Here is a 17,246-nt window from a genome sequence, read left to right as displayed (position 1 = left end):
CTCTCAACCCTCCACCACATCCATCTTGACAGCTGTCATAAAGTGTTTGTGCTTGTTAAGCAAAGCCAAAACAGAAATATGGAGACTGTCACCAGAGTTTTAAAGATGTACTTTATTTTTATTATTATGTAATTTTAAACTACATAATAAGTTTAGTCTAAGTGTGGTCTACTAGCATTTCAACCCTCAAAGACTCGTGCAGTGTCACTGCAAAGAGAAAAGAGGTTGCAGAAGGGCCTAACACCTCACGCATAACTTTAGTTGACATCTTCAAACATGGATATGAGGATCCCAAGTTGCTGCACTGAGCAAACAAAAGTAACATGTGACCAGCACATATAGGAGCACAACAGCCACAAATCAAAAGGATTACTCAGTAAGTAATTACTCAGACAATTACTACAACACAAACCAAAAGCATCAACCAACAATCCCAACCATGTGATCTGTTCTTGCCATCACACAAACAGTCACACACCAAGCGGCCCTATGCCACAACAAGTTACTTTGATCTAGAAAATTCACTAAAGCAAGCGTACTAGTGACCAACCCCAAATGAAGTGCAATATCTACACAATTTAAAGAAATGTTTTTGGCCGTCACCTGGCCAACAACACACAAGTGATCCAACAAAAGTAGCCAGCTTTTCCACAACACTAAAGGTCACAGCTCAAAGCACTCACCTCATCATTTGGCATCCATAAACACTTATTTACTAGATGTAGATGTTTGAGGCAACTTTGAACGCAAACTCAAGAGCAGGCAGCAGATCAGAGATGCAGTCTACAAGAAAACTCTGAAGCGTACCCCCACCCAGGATAACCACCAAACTTAATAAACTAAACCACCAAACAGGTACTACAGTGGACAGGCAGCACAGCCACCAAGCTGAAACACATTTGCTAAGGAGAGTTTTCTCAATCACAGCTAACACCTTAATCATCACTCATCCTCTAAAAAAACCTCTGATGTTTTGTCTCCACAAACATATCTAAAGTGTCCAAAATATCCCGGACAAGCCCCCATTTATGTTACAACCTTTCTCAAAAGGAACAACATAAATATGGAGTCTGACACCACAGTTTAAAAAATAATAGATTTTATTTTAAATGACATAATAAGTTTGCTAAAACAGGTGGTACCACAGAGACAAAACTGGTGCGCCCCTCGAAAGCCTGGCAGCTGTGCCAGGTTTTGGACCTCACCAGGTGTAGTCAATTAGCATTTCAACCCAGGTAAGACCTGAAGACTCGTGCACTGCCACTGCAAAGGGAGCAGGTGTTGCAAAGGGGCATAACAGGTTTGATATGTTGTGTTTGATTTTTATCAAACATAATGCTGTGCATTATGTGCAAATATCTCTACTTTGGACTCATCTGTCCAAAAAACATTGTCCCAGAAATTATTTTTTCATATATAATTTTGGAAATCTAAGCTGTACTACCATGTTCTTTGCAGAGAGAAGAAGCATTGTCCTGGAAAACCTTCCACACAAATCATACTCATTCAGTCCTTTTCTAATTGTACTGTCATGAATTTTAACAGTTAAGATGCTAACTGAGGCAAGGAGAGTTTGAAATGCTTTTTTGAAATGTTATTTTTTAATAAATTCTCTGAGCATTGCATGTACCTTGGAGTTAATTTGCATGAACAATTTGTGTTATTCATGCAAATTAACATGTTAGGGACCAAGTATATTATGTCTTGATACATACATCTTTAAATTAAAATAAAGTATAGTTTTTTTTCACAAAACTATATGCAAACGTCTCCCACTGTCTTTATCACACACTAGCAGGAGGGCAGCTTCAAACAAAGCACTTCCACTTGTATGGTGTTGTAGTTCTAGGTCCCGACTGTGGTAATACCTCCTCTGCTAAAGCATCACTTTTGTGTCAGTAAAAACCTCAACATGAGTTTTGAGACATACCTCTTCATTGATGTACCAGTACAGGCAGTTGTCTTTCAGAACAAACCAGTACTTCTTCCATTTTTGAGAAAAGTAACCCTTTGCATCTCTCTTTCTCCACAGCCAACCCTCGCAGTCTCCTCTGCCCAGTGCCTTGCAGGAAACACGCCTCCGACTCAGCGAGGCCAAACTTCGTCCTGGAACAACATGGAGGAAATGTGAAGGCAGGGGAATTCACAGACAGAAAATGATCTCAAAACTAGAAGAAAGCACAAACTCAAAGAAGGAAAATGTGTCATTCAAAGGGTAGCACTAATGCTGCTTGTAAGTTCTCACTTCAGTGTGAATAAAATCTTTCACAAAATGTCACATCCTAATGTAGCAATGATTCTTGGCAATGCCTCAGTCCCTGGACTTGACAGAATGCTGCTGCACTGCAGTAAGGTAAGAGGTGTTTAATAAAAACTGCCTTTTCCTTCTGGCATAAAAGCCCTGTAACATTTTTCTCAGCAGGCTCCTCATTAAAGATTACTGGGAAAACTTGGCTCTCAGTCGAGGCCATGGAGAAACTTGCATAGTACTGGATGAAAAGTCTTTTAACATGGTTACAATACTCCATTTACATATGTGGCAGTGTAGGTCTAAAGGAAACAGGATTCTTACACAGTGCATGACATGAAAAACTACACTTTAACTACCCATTGTGAAAAGATTTTGAGTCTGGAGATAATTAATAAGCGTTAGAACACCCCCACCCCACTCGACACACACACACACACATACCGACAGACACACACACACACCTTACATCCTCAAAATGCACAAAAGTGCTCTCGAATAATGATTATTCTTCATTTTCTGTGCAGCAGCTCCAGGCTATAAACTGATACCATCACCAATTTAGCTAAAAGAGAACTACTCGTTCGGGTGAACTCGAAGATTTTTTTTTTCTCCGATCCTCAACAAAAAGAGTTACTAATATTTCATTACACATTTGATAAGAGTACCACTTGGAGCAGTGGAACTGTGAATAAATCATTATTATCACACTCATTTTGAAACTTTGCTTTAATTGCGGTAAACAAACAAAGCCGTTGACCATACGTGCAGATGGAGCTAAAGCTTTCGCACAATGGCAGATGGTGAAACAAGCAAAAGGCCTCTGGAAAAAAACAAAAAACAATCCCTTTCAACATGTTAATCCTCGTTTGTGTGGTGGAAGAGAAAAAAAGGTTTGGTCAGATAGGGAAACAAATACTGATGGCTGTGAGTAAAATTATCCAAGAAAAAAAAGGAGAAATCTTAATAAGAATCAACTGAGTCATTTATGTAAATAAAACTAAAAAGGTAAGAACTGATGTTACAGTAATCATCCTGCCATGATAAATGTTAACGATGATATAGAGAAATGCTGGATTCGTGAATGTGTGCGCACTGACTGAAAGCAAATTTGCCTGCAGTCCGGTCTGCAGCACGCTCATCAAAACATGCGAAATGGGAACAACGTGTTAAAATGCAAATACAGAGCTGTCTGCACAGACTGCATGAGTATGAAACGATTACAAGGTGAGAAAACTACCTCATAAGCAAATTATTACAATTTTTTTACATCGATTTTTTTGACTGTTTATTTCAACTGCTAAAACCATAAATCATGTTTTCTTTGGCTCAGCCCAAACTGTGAAATGCATGAAAAGCAATGAGGTTTTTCAATTATGCATTACCGTTAATAAATGATCACAAAAATGTGGTGAAATCGACTTTAATCTTGAGTATTACTGGAGCAATTTATCAGTTTATATAATAATGAATTTTTAAAGCCTGCCATTCATTAAAATCATCGATTATAGGAAAGCTCAGAAAACAGCTGCAGTTCCCAACTTCTTAATTGTGGCCACTTGTTTATTTTAGCCTAACTGAGTAACACAAAACAGACTGAAACAATGAGCAGTTTTTAAAACTGACGATATATTTCAGACTAAGTTACCACAAATATAAACATTCATTACATATTCACCATGTCTGTGTATTTACCACAGTGATGAAAAATGAAGGGGAACTCTTCATTTGGTTATAAGATCTACTTTCTTGTAGCTTCTTTGAGAGGTGCTAAAGATGAAGAAGGGGCAAAAGTTCTTTCCATTTAGTTGTTGATGAAAGGTAAAAGATGTTTTCCTGATCAGATGAACATACAAACTGACTGTCTGTGAGCCATTTAAGGACAACACAGCACTAGAACTTCAGTGGGTTAAATTTTGAACTTCATTCACTTTCATAAGAAGAAAAACAGCCTAGGCGAAGGGGTTGGTTTGATCCATTGGCGTTGTTTCTATAATAATGTTATATAGGTATGTATCTAAACTACTTGGGATACTAACCCTTACTACTGACAGCAGTTTTTTTTAGCTGTTGTTTTAAAGTAAAACTAGAGCTTGTTGGTTCATATTGTACACTCTAGATAAAAGATGCCAGCAAAAAGTTAAATGAACCTCTAATGGCCAGCTGGTTGTCTGTGTTTCCCCTTGATTTAAATCAATGTGTTTCACATTGAGCTTTCAAGCAGATCATTCACATATTAGAGAGCTGTAAATGAAAGTTTTCCAAAAGTTCCTAAAGGTCACAGAACAATTAAAACAAAGAGAGGAAATCACCCCAAATTATCCACTTAAACTCATCATTCAAAAAAAAAAAAAATTCTAGTCGGTCAGAGATTAGAAAACATGCAGTTCTGCTTTTGTTTCCAGTTTCTAGTTGTGTAAGTGATACTGTACTACACAGCTTTATGTCTTCTGATATGACAACTTTCCACATTTTTCTCCAGATACATTGGATCCACTTAATACGCAAGAAGAGTTTGTTACAAACAATGACTAAAACTAAATGTCCTGTCTTTTCTATATAATTGTCTTCCACATGGGATTTACTTGCCTTCAAAAATTGCTTTCGGAAGCATGAAAAACTGGAAATGTTAGATGTTCTCCTGCTAGCCAGTAAACCCTTCAGTCAGACCTCCAGTCCTGAGCATGATCATGGAGGAATCTGCCAATCTCTAAGCTGAAATATATGGGCAAGGGCAGCAGATGTGCATGAGCTGGTAATTATGGATCGTGTTTACACACGTAAATATGAAATTAACTTAAAAATTCATCCATATGCTGACCTCTAGCACCAGAAAATTGAGAATCTACCACAAAACCTCTTATTGGGAGCAGATGCACCAGTGATTTTGCCCCACTCCTCCTCAGCTATGTGACTGCCTTCATTTTCATTATGACATTTTTATTTCAGTTACATGAGAGTTATAATTTCATATTGTTGAATTTTATTTGGAATTTTTGTTTTCCAGAGTGGGTTTTTCTCGTTTCAGTGTTAGGTTTAAAGTGTTTAATTAGATTGAATTAGACATAAAAACTTTTCAGGGGTTCAGAACAGCTGTTACAATACAAGCACACCTTTTTTGATGACAGTTGACTCACAGTCATGTAGTCTCAGTAAACATCTGTTCCAAAGCTTAGTTTATATAAAAAATGCCCTTCGCTTTTTAGAATTTTTAGTTTGGTCAAATTTGTCATCACAACCTTTCTTTAACTGAGTTTCCCCGAGTTTTGTGAGTGCACAGTATCATTTCAGTTCAGATCAGTATCAAATAAAGTGTTACTATGACTGCTGGCTTTATGAAGCAGCAGCTGCTCTCACATTCTTCCTGCTTCCATTAGTGGATGAGTGAAAAACCACAATTGGCAGCATCTGTTCACACCTAACAGGTGGCTTTCCTGCTTACCTTTATTCTTCTTCCTGTTCTTTGACTGCAGAGAGGAGGAGGAGGAGGACTGTTGGTATGTCTGAGAGAGGTTGGAAAGAAGAGGAAGAAGAGAGGGAGGGAGAGGCAGGCTGTCAGGATGAATCAGTGCCCTTTGTTTGCTGCAATGAATTCTGGGATATAAAAGATGACAGATCTTAGGGAGAGCAGGAGCGATGAGACGAGGAAAGGGGAGCTGAATTGTTCTCCCCGTTCTCTCATTATCTCTTCCTCACACGCAGACACACACATATGAGGGGATGGAAAAATGAACCTAACGGAGGACATTAGCGACTTTCACACCTCTAAACATAGAACAGAAGGACAGGAGGGAGGTTCGGGTGACACAATAGGACGTCCAGGTGATGGAGGATGTTTGTGTGTGTGTAGGTATTTGTGTGTGTGTGAAGAAGCTCAGGGGAGCTGTGAGATTAAGCGGAAACTTCAGTAAGCAAAACATGAAGGACAAACATCCAAAACAAGGGTACGTGAAGTCTGACAGTGAACCCTGACATGCCCACTTACTTGGTGTGTTTAAAATTTAGAGTGAATTATCTAGTTTGTGCTTTTAAAAGAGGACAGATGTAAATCTATCAGGCGATTACTGCGATATATGAAGAAGTGATCATTCAAGTTATGCAATTTTCTTAGTGGATAACAGTTACATCTTAAAGAAGTGTTCATGATTCCATGTTTGTCTAAAGCAGAAGGAATAGAAAAAATTAAGATTGATTTTTTTTTTTTTATAAAACAGTGGCAATGATATATGTGGAGTCTATGCTAATGTTTAGTCAGCATCATAGACAGTGCCAAAGGCCGACGTAGCTTCTATGACTGAAAAGCAAAACATAAAAAGTGAAGCCGATGTGGGAATGCCTTAAGCCTGCTTTGTTTTTAATGAAAACTGGGGGAACTAGATGTGATTGTAAAAAGACTTCCAGTCTCACAGGAGTCTATAGGAAAATGTACCACCGACTGGACCTCAAGTTCCACGTGACTCATTTCAGGAAATACTGAATAAAACATTAGGTCCATTTTTAAAATTTTGGCCATTCTAAGGTTTGCATTATACATTGCGGACACAGACGTGCACATCTGGAGACCTGACGGCCGAGCAGTCTTTCCTGTTATACTTCTTTGAAGTCCCCCACCTGGGTCGCATGCGTGGTTAGTGCATTGTAATGTAAAGTCTCTGTGGAAAAGTTCTTGCAGTCCACCATGTACCCCCCCCCCCGGGGGGGGGGGGGGGGGGGGGGGGGGGGGACAAAACGCTTGGACACTGCTAGCACGGGGAGCCTACAGAAATGCAAAGCAGGAGATGAAGCATCGCTGAATATGTTTCCAAACCAACCTCATTCTAAGCCAAAGACTAGAAAATATGGTGAAGCAAATCTTCCCTTTGGTTTCACCTGCACAAGTGCCGAGGTAGGTCTCCCCTGCAGAATTGGTTTTCCCTTTGTCGGGAGCAGCGCTGGGCTGTTTAAATCACGGACAAACAGTATCCCACATTCTTGATTTGTAGTTCACAAACACTTGTTGTAATGACTAACTACTCCTGACATTTTGGAGATGTTAGCTCTTTATACAGTAAAGTTACAGCGGGATAAAAAATAATATCAGGCTAATCCTGCCACAATTTGTCCCCCGGTTCAAATCACGGACAAACAGTATCCCACAGTTGTTTATGCTTTTGAACCCATTTTGCACAGAGAGGCATTTTTTGATTTGATTGCAATGTTGAATATTATTACACAGGGAAAAAAAAACAACTACACGTAAAATAATCACACCGTGATGCCTCTGCCTTTCTAAATGGAGGGACGGTAACTGCGTGTGTATATGTAAATTGTAAAACCTGAAGATAGTCAGATTAACAGAAACAGTATTTTGTCTCTATCTGCTATTCTGCAATTCATCTCATGTAAACAATAATGTGGCGCACAGCCTGACGTGAAAAAAGGCACATACCTTTGACGTTGTGTGATGAACGTTGTGTACGGTTACGTCCACACGTAAACGCAAAAAAATCTCAGTTTTCAGTGATTCGAAACGCCGTTTACGTGTGGACGAAACAGCTGCGCTTTCAAAAATACCCGTGTAGGTGTGGACGTAGCGTAAAAGAGTTAGTAGATTATTTCCTTGTTACCTGTAATTTATTGCAGATTACTTGTATTTGCTTAATTGTTTACTAAATGTTTGAGGTGTGAAATAAACCGCAATGGAGCAAAATATGGGTGTGTGTGGTTGGAGGGGGGGAGGGGGTGAACATTTTTCTTGTAAAACAAAGGGGGGCCTAGCAGAAAAAGTTTGGGAACCACTGGCGTAAAGTATAATCCCATTTTAAATGTCAGAAAGGAGAATAATCTGGGGCTAACAGCTTGTTATTGACAGCTCATTAGCCAATGAGCATGCAGTTGGATTAACAGTCAAATTCACACCTTTCTCACTGCAGAAAACCACAAAGGCTTCAGCAAAAACGCTCATCTCGACACCTCATAACAGAACTACACCAGTGGATGATGTCATAATAGATATGTCCATCATTTATAATGTCTAGGGTCAGTGCCTAGCTGACTAATGATTTGATAAGAGTAATGTGGGCCTTGAAATGACCTGAAAGAGTAAGCTAAACTAAATATAACATCTTGTGTTCAGATCTGACTGAGTAATGACACTGTGGAGAACTGAGTGTATTTGATGCCTCACGCAGCATCCTTGATCCAAAACAACAAACTCTGACCAGCACATTTCTCATGTGACCTCTCTCTACCGGTCAGATGGGGCAACAGACCAGCTCTGATGTCACGATATTACACATGTCAGAGCCTGGACCTCAGCCACTCACAGCCCAACACTCAGCAGGACAGATTACATGGGCCCGCCCACTCCCACTGACACGCCATCTGCCATCGCAGCGCCCATGCACACTGTAAACACATACTCGAGCACGGGCATGCAAGCACTTTTAATTTTCAAAGAGATGCTGACAAGATGTATAAGGTCACCGCCGGCCAAAATGACTGCCTGGACCGGCAGGCTGAGACGGACAGGCAGGGCAGGCGGATGTCATGGAAGTGACAGGGGGTAATAACGAGTCAGCATTCGCTCACATCACACTTCACTGTGGCACTTTTTCATCATGGCTAAAAGCTATTTGCTTTCTCTCAAATCTCTGAGTCCTGACTGTTAGATTAGTATCAAAACAGATCAGAGAAAGTCAGAGGAATTTCCTGATTGTCCAGAGTAGTTCAGATCCACAATATGAAGCTATATTTTGCACCTGGGGTTTAAATCAACAGCTTATTTAAACACAACACTACTCTTTTTATGTCAACTTCAGTGAGATGTTTCACTTCAAAAGCTTGTTGGGGCACTTTTTCCCTCTACACTTCCTGGACATCATCCCTGTCAACGACATATTCTGTTTGTTATCCTTTATTTTAAAGACTTTATCTTACATGGTTACTTTGGATGTTTGTCTATTTTGCCAAAAGTTGAATGAGTAGATCAATGCCACTTTTATATCTGTATAGTTAATAAGTTATTATAACTAACTACCACCATGATTGTGACTGCTAATAAGGCTTCTGAAAAAAATGAAATAAATAAATACCATGACTTGATAGTGTGGCAAGAGTATAACTGTATATCAAAGATGGACATAGCTTCAACAACTGCATGAATTGTGTTCTCATGGCCAACAGAGAGTGCACCTCATTAGGTCTCATTGTCTAGAGGTCCTTGTAGCTCTCATGATTTATGACCTCACTAATCACCTTCCTAATGAGCATAGGTCTAGGTATGGCCTCAAACACTAGCTTGAAGTGTTAATTAATATAACTTAGTACAATGGTACACTGTGATCCTATTAGAGTAAATTATATGCAAAAGCAGGGTATGATTTGGTGTGTGGCTAACATGACTTGTTTCTCAGTCAGATCCACCTCAAGAAACCACAATGAAGCATTCAAACAAGTCCAAGCCAACAGGTAAGATTAATGTGGCTAGGCGGCACCTTAGATATTGAGGTTTTGCAGTCATATGACCACTAACCATGTGACAGTAACTTTGTTTTGATCATCTGTCCACCACCAGTTGCGAGCGAAAAATGTGTATTACCTGACAGGCTGGTGAGCCATTGCTGTAGTTTGATGGTAATCACTAGCAATCGGCTCCAAAAGCCCCAGTCACACAGGCTTACAGACCAGTAAAGAGACCCCCTGGCAACCACTGGTTGCTAGGGAAAAATATGTAATGTGTTGTACAAAGCAAGTTTCTCATGCAACAAAATCTCTGTGACTGATTACACCAAGCGGCACAAGCAGCTTCCAGCAACTATTTGCCAACCAGTCGGGGAATGAATATTTTTCAAGGTTGTATCACATCTAATGTGGGGGACAACTCTTGAGCAATGTGAGCATTACATGATGAACCTCTTTATAGTATATGTTTAATAATTAGCCTAACCACCATAACTACTGTTATGGTGGTGAGTCAGTGAGTAATGATCACACTTAAGATAACATAAAGGAAATAAAACTGTTTTTTTATATTTATCATGGTGAGTTCACAATTTATCATGATGCATGCTCTTTTCACCAATAACTAAAAAACAAACATGTGATGCAGTATGTTTTATGTTCAATGTGTATACAAATTCAAAAGTAAGAAAATGTATAGTTATAAAAGTTAGGTATTAAAGTTGTGCGTAGATGTTTTTGCTTTCAGACCAAGCTAGTCTAGCCATTCGTGGTCTTCAATATATGAGTAGCATTGATTTCCCCATCTGGCACACAAAAAATACTTATTTGAATTTCCAGAGTGATTTATAGAGGACATAAAACATGAGACAGTGAAAGTGGACAGTATATCCTTGGTTTCTTGGCATAAACATCATTGGTAAAGCCAGGGGAAGTTTTTTGAAGCCAAAAGTGATCGCCTCAAACTGCTTTTCAGTTTTACTGGTCTTATTTTCCTCTGAGTTGTCAATTCTGTCACTAGTTAGCTAACATAAACTAATGTAAGTCTATTAGCCACAACCAACCAACCGACCAACCAAATGACATCACATTCCGATGTCAGAAGATGATGCTAAACTGGTTATTTAAACTTGAACTTTAAGCACTTATTTCTTAAATCCAGCTTCACAAACAGAGTTACATCAATGTCAGTTGTTGCTATTATGTTTCATGTCTTATTTAAAGTTGTCATTGTGGATTAAAACAACCCACAAATAAAAGTTCTGTATTTAAGAGTCAGCAGTGACAAAGAGAATGAAAGAGCAACAAAAACAAAGAAAGACAAAAACAGGTAAAAGAAATAAACGAACAAAAAGAGAAAGGAAGAAGCAAATACATTTTTAAAAAGTCCATCCCTTACATGATAAATGGAGGCTGGGTCCCTGGGAGGTGACTCTCTCTGATTTGTCTGAAGGACATAATGGGAGGGGCTTTGACTGTGGTGGCTCCGCCTCTTGGCACGTTTGGCCGTATCATTGGATCGTTTGCCTGGACGAGCTGTGTGGGAGGAGTAGTCTTCACCGCTGGTCCGTTCGTCCCCGCCGGACAGTCCCACATAACGCATAAGCGAGGCTTCTGTGAGACACAGTTACACCAGCTCAAAGCTCCGCCCACATTTGACTGATTTTGATCCCCTGCTCATACTTTTTCTAGTCTGTCTTCATCAATACTTCCTATGATGTCATGAAGGTTTCTGGGTTAATTAGAGACTAAATTTAAAAATATATAAATAAAAGGCTGCAGAAAAAAATGTCCTGTTATTCAAATGCATCAAAATTAGGGCAGTAGACTTCAAGAGCTGTCAATAGAAAGATTTTTAAAAAGGAAAACTTTTTAAAGCGTTTGACTTCTATTTACAGAATCCATACTTACTTCATCAGCTATTTTGAAAATATCTAAGGAGTGCAAAAATTCCAGACCTAATCTTTTTATTTTTTGTGCCCCGTAGTCTCGGCATCCCTCGAGGTTAATTAGTTTTGTTTAACCCAGACTGCAGTGAAAAATGCTGCATTGTGTTTTATCACCTGATAAACAGACTACTTAATTTGTGAAATAAAGAAAACCATGCAGCAAATCAGCTCTGGGGATTTGGTAATTTATAACCAGGACTAACAGATTAATGTCAAGAAAAGATCATGGTCACTGTTGAATAAAACCATCCTATTAGCTGCAATGCAGTTATGTAAAAAGCCAACAAGAAGACCAAAGTCAGCACATATGGGAAGGACAAACTGTCAGAAAATCCCTTCAGGCATTGTCAGTTGATAAAGACGTATAAATAATAAACCTGCACAAATTTACTTTGGTGAAGGTGTGATGAGGAGTTTTTGTGTTTTCATGTGAGGATTCAGAGACACACATCCTGCAGCCATTTTCACACGCTGCCACTAAGCGGTGTGCCCACAAAGGAAGTGAGGAAGAGAAGTGTTAGCCAGCGTTGAAAGGGGCACACCAATTTATCACACAAAGACTCCACGGTTGTTACATTTCAAGTCAAATGATTGTGCATTCAAAAATCTGCACAAATAACACAGACTTCACTTATATTTGTGCCATTTTTCACAATACAAACTGCAGTTTCCAGTTTCCTTCAGTTCGGGAGCATCATTTTTTTATTTCCTTTGTCAAATATTGCACTGCTCTCCCACATAATTCATAAGGTCTGTGCACGCATTTGGATTTCCTCTGTTCTTGCTCCAAACTGCACCTCTGCACTCAGAGGTTCTGTTGCTTGGACTCATTTCCTGTGTGATATCCATCCTCTCTGCTCCCAGGATTTTTCAGTTTGCTTGTAAAACTTCAACTTTCTGATATTTGTGCAACAGGTTATGACCCGAGTGGGCACAAGTCCCCGGGCAGTGATAAGCACTCAATCACTGGTTTGATTCCCTAGCTGAACTGCAAGTCATTTCATGTAGCACTGGTGTAGGAGCAGTGGATACATTGGATTAAAGGGAGAGTACTTGTCCATGAGTGACGCTTCAAGTACAGCGAAAGTGCTCACTTGATGATTCTGCACCTCAAAAAAATACATCTTTAAGGATGCGGAGCTAATCTCTATTGTGAATGCACACCATTTCAGCTCTTCTCTAAGGTGAGGTGAAGCCAGTTTCACTGGTTATAATAGAAGCATGGTTTTGTAACATCTGCTCCACAACCAGTTTCAATGATTATTATTATTATTATTATTATTATGTGTTAACCGTTAGCACAGGGTAGGGTTTTTTTTCTTTTTTAAATCCCTAATTATCAGACAAATATGTTAATCACAATAACCCTGGTAACACTGTTTCTAGGAAGTGAAAATGACCATATAAACAATGCATTTATTAATATATTTTGAGATTTGCTATGGAGACATGGCACTCAATCCAGAGTAGAAATATATGAGCGAAAATAGAAAATCCTGCCCCTGCTCCCACAGAACCAATCAACATGAAGCATTTTTGGGGGATGTTTCAGTTCAAGTTTTTAGAGTTAGTATGGAGTTTAGTCCTTTTTATGTTTCTAAGTTTAGTTGTACTTCTGGTTCATGTTTTCTTGACTCAGTGTCATCCCCCGTGTTTCCTCTGAGAGTCCGTCATGTCCTCTGTGTATGTTCCTCAGTCATGTCCATGTGTCCCTCCGTGTCTTGTCTCCCTTTTCTGTTCCCATGTTCCCCGCCTTGTTTTTTATTCCTTGTCTCCCTTGTCAGTCATGTGCATCCATGTGTGTTCTCCACAGTCCGTCATGGCTCTGTGTCCCTCATTCATTCGTCCTCTGCATCTCCTCAGTCTGTCTGGTTCCCATGTCTGTCCTCCCCCCGGTCCCGGTGTCAAACCTGTGAGTCCTAGTCTGTGTTTTCGTGTGCTTCCTATTTTATTTTGACAGTTTCTCGTCCTGTGTTCAGTGTGTTCAGTTTCTCTTCCCCTGTCTCGTTATGTCTATTCGTCCCAGCTGTGTTCCCCATGTGTTTCCTTTCTCCCTAATCACCCTCGTGTGTTTCAATTGTACGAGTTTCCTTTTGCTCCTCGTCAGGTTGTCTGTCCGTTGTTCATCATGTTCCAGATTTTTCCCATATCCAGGTTCCGTGTTCCATTTATTTTAATCTTATCTTCTCAGTTTAGTTTATTGTTTAGCTTTATCTTACTTCCCTTCTACATATCGTAAAATTTTTCTTTCAGCCCAAATAAAAGGCTCGTATTCTGTTAAATCCATTCTCCTCTTGGTTTGTCTGCATTTGGGTCTACACCGTGCACTGGCCACCGGCGGAGGACTTTTTTCTTTTGTTTGGAATGATTCCTCTTTTATCGTTTCAAGATTGAACATTTTGCATTTTTGCAAATACATGTCCAGATGTAATAAGAAAACATGGTAAGAAGTATGTTGAAGTTACGAGAAAATATCACAGGTCAATTTGGATCGAGGGATTCAGCTCCTGCATGGTGAGGATGCTAACGTGTAGTCTTGGCTAGTTTTATAGTCTGAGGTTTATTTTGCTTCTAAGAGAATTACAGAGAAAAATTATTACAGAGACTGATCATGCATTAGTGTTCAGCTCTTTGAATATAAAAGGAGGAGTGTGGGGAGCCATAACAAAACACCTGCAATAATACTAGTATTTTTTTTTTTTATATAACACATTTCTTTCATGTTGTTACTGTGTGCTGATGATGGCACACAATAAGATAGGTAGCATCTACAAATCACTGGAAACTGCTAAACAAAAAGTTTTTTTTATGGAATTTATGTAACCAACACGCTACCAATTCAGCATTGTAAAGTTTTGCTTGTGTGACTGAAGTAAAATTCCTCGGCTCCAAAATACTGTTTCTTATGACTTCATCTGTGCAGCTGAGTTTATTCCTGCTTTGCTCTGAATTTCTTTACATCTTTTTTTGTGTAACTTCTCTCCATTTCTCCACCTGAACTCTGGAGCAAACTCGGGTTTCCTCTACCTCTCTCTTCCCTTTTCTGCGGATCCCACTCTCCTGTCCTCCCTTGGTTGCTAGGCAGCGGCCAGAGGAAAGTGAGACACCGAGAAGAGCTGCTGTCAGCGTCACCATGGCAACTGTGTGAGTGATTCAGGTGGAGGTCAGGGAGAATAGGCTTTTTTTTTCAGTTTCTACCTCCACCCCTCAGTTCCTCTTTTCCTCTCTTTCTATTCTTCCTCCTTTCACGGCTTCCTTTTATTTTCTCTCCCTTTGTGCAGACTGTTTGCCTTTTTTCTCCCCCCTCCTACTTCTTTCCTCATCATCCCCCCCTCATTCCTCTGTGATGCTAATCACAGGGAGAATTAGCAAAAAGGGATAGAGGTGCATTGATCTGCACACACACGTTGATCTCTTTATAATTCATAGAGACAGGAGCGCTTAACAAATATCTAACAGGCTCTTCAGGAGACACATATGCACTCCACACGCCGGCACTCACCTCTGCGGCTTTCTCTGTTAAGCTTGGCTGGGTCTTCGTAATCACCCACCCAGTTACACTCCACAGGCATGGAGATGGGCCTCAGCCTGCCTACAAGTGCACACACAATCACAAGTTTAATAGTAGCAAAGCAGATGGGTTGAATAATAAAAACTTATGGTCCTCAACCAAAAATTTGAAACTGTTGTGCAAATTTTCACACTTTCCAATTAACATTAGGCTAAATGTTGGTACACTTAAAAAAATAATAATTAAAGGACAAGATGAAGAGTTGTACTGAACTGATATTTAACGATGAATAAGGGGTTTTAACAACATTAAAGCAGCCGTAGTAATTGCAGGATTCTTGTATTTCGCCAGCTTTGTAACAAGCTCAGTTGCTCTATGCTGGGCCTGCAGGTGGATTCATACTCACATAATGATTTTAATTTTTTCTAAAGCGGCTCAATTCTGCAGCATGAGATTGAACTCAGTTCCCTCGCGCTTTGTTTCTCCCTCTCACACAAACACTCAATCATGATAAGAGCGAACCGTATGTGGGCGTGGTGCAGTACACGGGCTCCTCCTCTTCTCGCCGGCGAGACTCTTGATCCAGGAAGGAGTTCGGTGACTCAGAGCGCTTAGCAGCGCTGATGCCACCATGGTTACGAGATGCTTCATCACCAGACAAGGCTCCTGTCTCATCTCTATAGCAACAGCAGAGGCAGATTTTTAACAAATGGTCGTCAGTGTCAGAGCTTATCTTTGTTGTCACCTGTTCCACTGTTTTATCCCGCTTTTATTTTCAGCTGTTTAAAAGACCCAGGTTAACTACCTGGGTGTATATGGCTCAGCAGGTGGAGGGGGGATGTAAAGGTCCTGGAGGGCGGAGTTCTTGGTGGGTGTGCCTGAAGGCGTGGCTGAACTGCTGCCTGGGCTTCTGGTCGGCTGCAAAAAGTGGAAGTAGGGTTTGATTTGTCTTTTTTTTCTGAAATCTAAAAACTTTTGCTTCAAGTTCAACTTCTGACATAAAAAATATGTCATAAATATAAGTGAATGTTGAATGGTTTGACAACTTCAAGAACCCAAGAAACACGACAAACCCATGACATAATACAGTAATGAAGCCATTGTAATTGTCTTTAAATAATCCCTTTTAAGCTTAAGTTATAGCTGAAAACTAGTACTGCTTTAAATAAAATTAGAAAATTTGGACAAATCTCAAAATGGAAGAGATGTGGCTGAAAACCAGAATTGAATGGGCCTGATCTCCAGGCCCTCAAGAGGAACTGGATTACAAACAGACTCTGAAGTGAAAATCACTGCATGAGCTCATTAACACTGGTGAATTCATAGTGTTACCCTTGCGCTCATTAGCGCACACTGCCTTGCTGTGAAGGCCCCATTAATGCTGAACAACATAGGCAGGCTTTAGGGAAATGCATAGAGCCATCAGTCCTTTTCTTTCTTTCTTTGCCAGAAAAGGGCAACAAGCCACTGCCAAACATCATTTCGTATGTATTTTCCATGGTTAGCATTGCTATGTAAAGAATCATCCCTACATTATCCTTTTGATTCCTGGCCACAAGCAATGATTACCCTGGAAAATTTACAATTTAAAAGCATTTACTTATTAAAAGTACTATTTGTATAACTAATATTGTTTGGCCAAATGATCAGAAAGTCCGCCACGATCAGAGGATAAGAGAGGTTGAACATGGTGAAATGTCACTAAGCTACAGGTGGATTGAGATGTTTTGTCATCACGAGTGAAAATACTAGTAAAGGTACTGAACTCTGATTAAAGTCAGTGTAGTGTTTATGTTTCATTTTTTTAATCTGTCTGACTCTCTAAAATTGTTAACACATTGACCGCAAACAGCGTACCAACTGTGACACCACCCACTGGTGCGCCTGCTCTAGAAAAAAATGAACATTCTGGTATTTAATATAACTAGAAACCGGGGATTAACACTATAAACTTATCAGGAAAGTGTTTGTCGAGATTATGAATCATTTTAATTAATTTATTTGTAAAGTGCCAAATCACAACAGCAGTCACATCAAGGTGCTTCATGTAATAAAGTAAAGATCCTACTATGATACAGAGAAAAGCGTAAAAATCAAG

General features: G+C 39.7%; 1 protein-coding gene across 2 annotated transcripts in view; it reads right to left on the bottom strand.

The window, feature by feature from the left end:
- The window catches only part of cnksr2a (connector enhancer of kinase suppressor of Ras 2a), an 88,993-nt gene that overhangs the window by 18,801 nt on the left and 52,946 nt on the right, over positions 1 to 17,246 (bottom strand). For both annotated transcript variants that reach the window (XM_087846295.1, XM_087846296.1), the window contains exons 10-15: positions 15,954 to 16,066; positions 15,671 to 15,825; positions 15,140 to 15,229; positions 11,088 to 11,302; positions 5,691 to 5,751; positions 1,931 to 2,106 (exon numbers count right to left, since the gene is read on the bottom strand). In XM_087846295.1, the coding sequence (XP_087702421.1) occupies positions 1,931 to 2,106; positions 5,691 to 5,751; positions 11,088 to 11,302; positions 15,140 to 15,229; positions 15,671 to 15,825; positions 15,954 to 16,066 (810 nt within the window). The remainder of the gene's footprint in view (positions 1 to 1,930; positions 2,107 to 5,690; positions 5,752 to 11,087; positions 11,303 to 15,139; positions 15,230 to 15,670; positions 15,826 to 15,953; positions 16,067 to 17,246) is intronic.

The sequence above is a fragment of the Neolamprologus brichardi genome, chromosome 9 (assembly GCF_056152115.1).
Source record: "Neolamprologus brichardi isolate AB-2024 chromosome 9, ASM5615211v1, whole genome shotgun sequence".
Classification (NCBI taxonomy): Eukaryota; Metazoa; Chordata; class Actinopteri; order Cichliformes; family Cichlidae; genus Neolamprologus; species Neolamprologus brichardi.
Note: the sequence above shows the minus strand (reverse complement) of the source record. Positions and strands in the feature narration are given on the sequence as shown.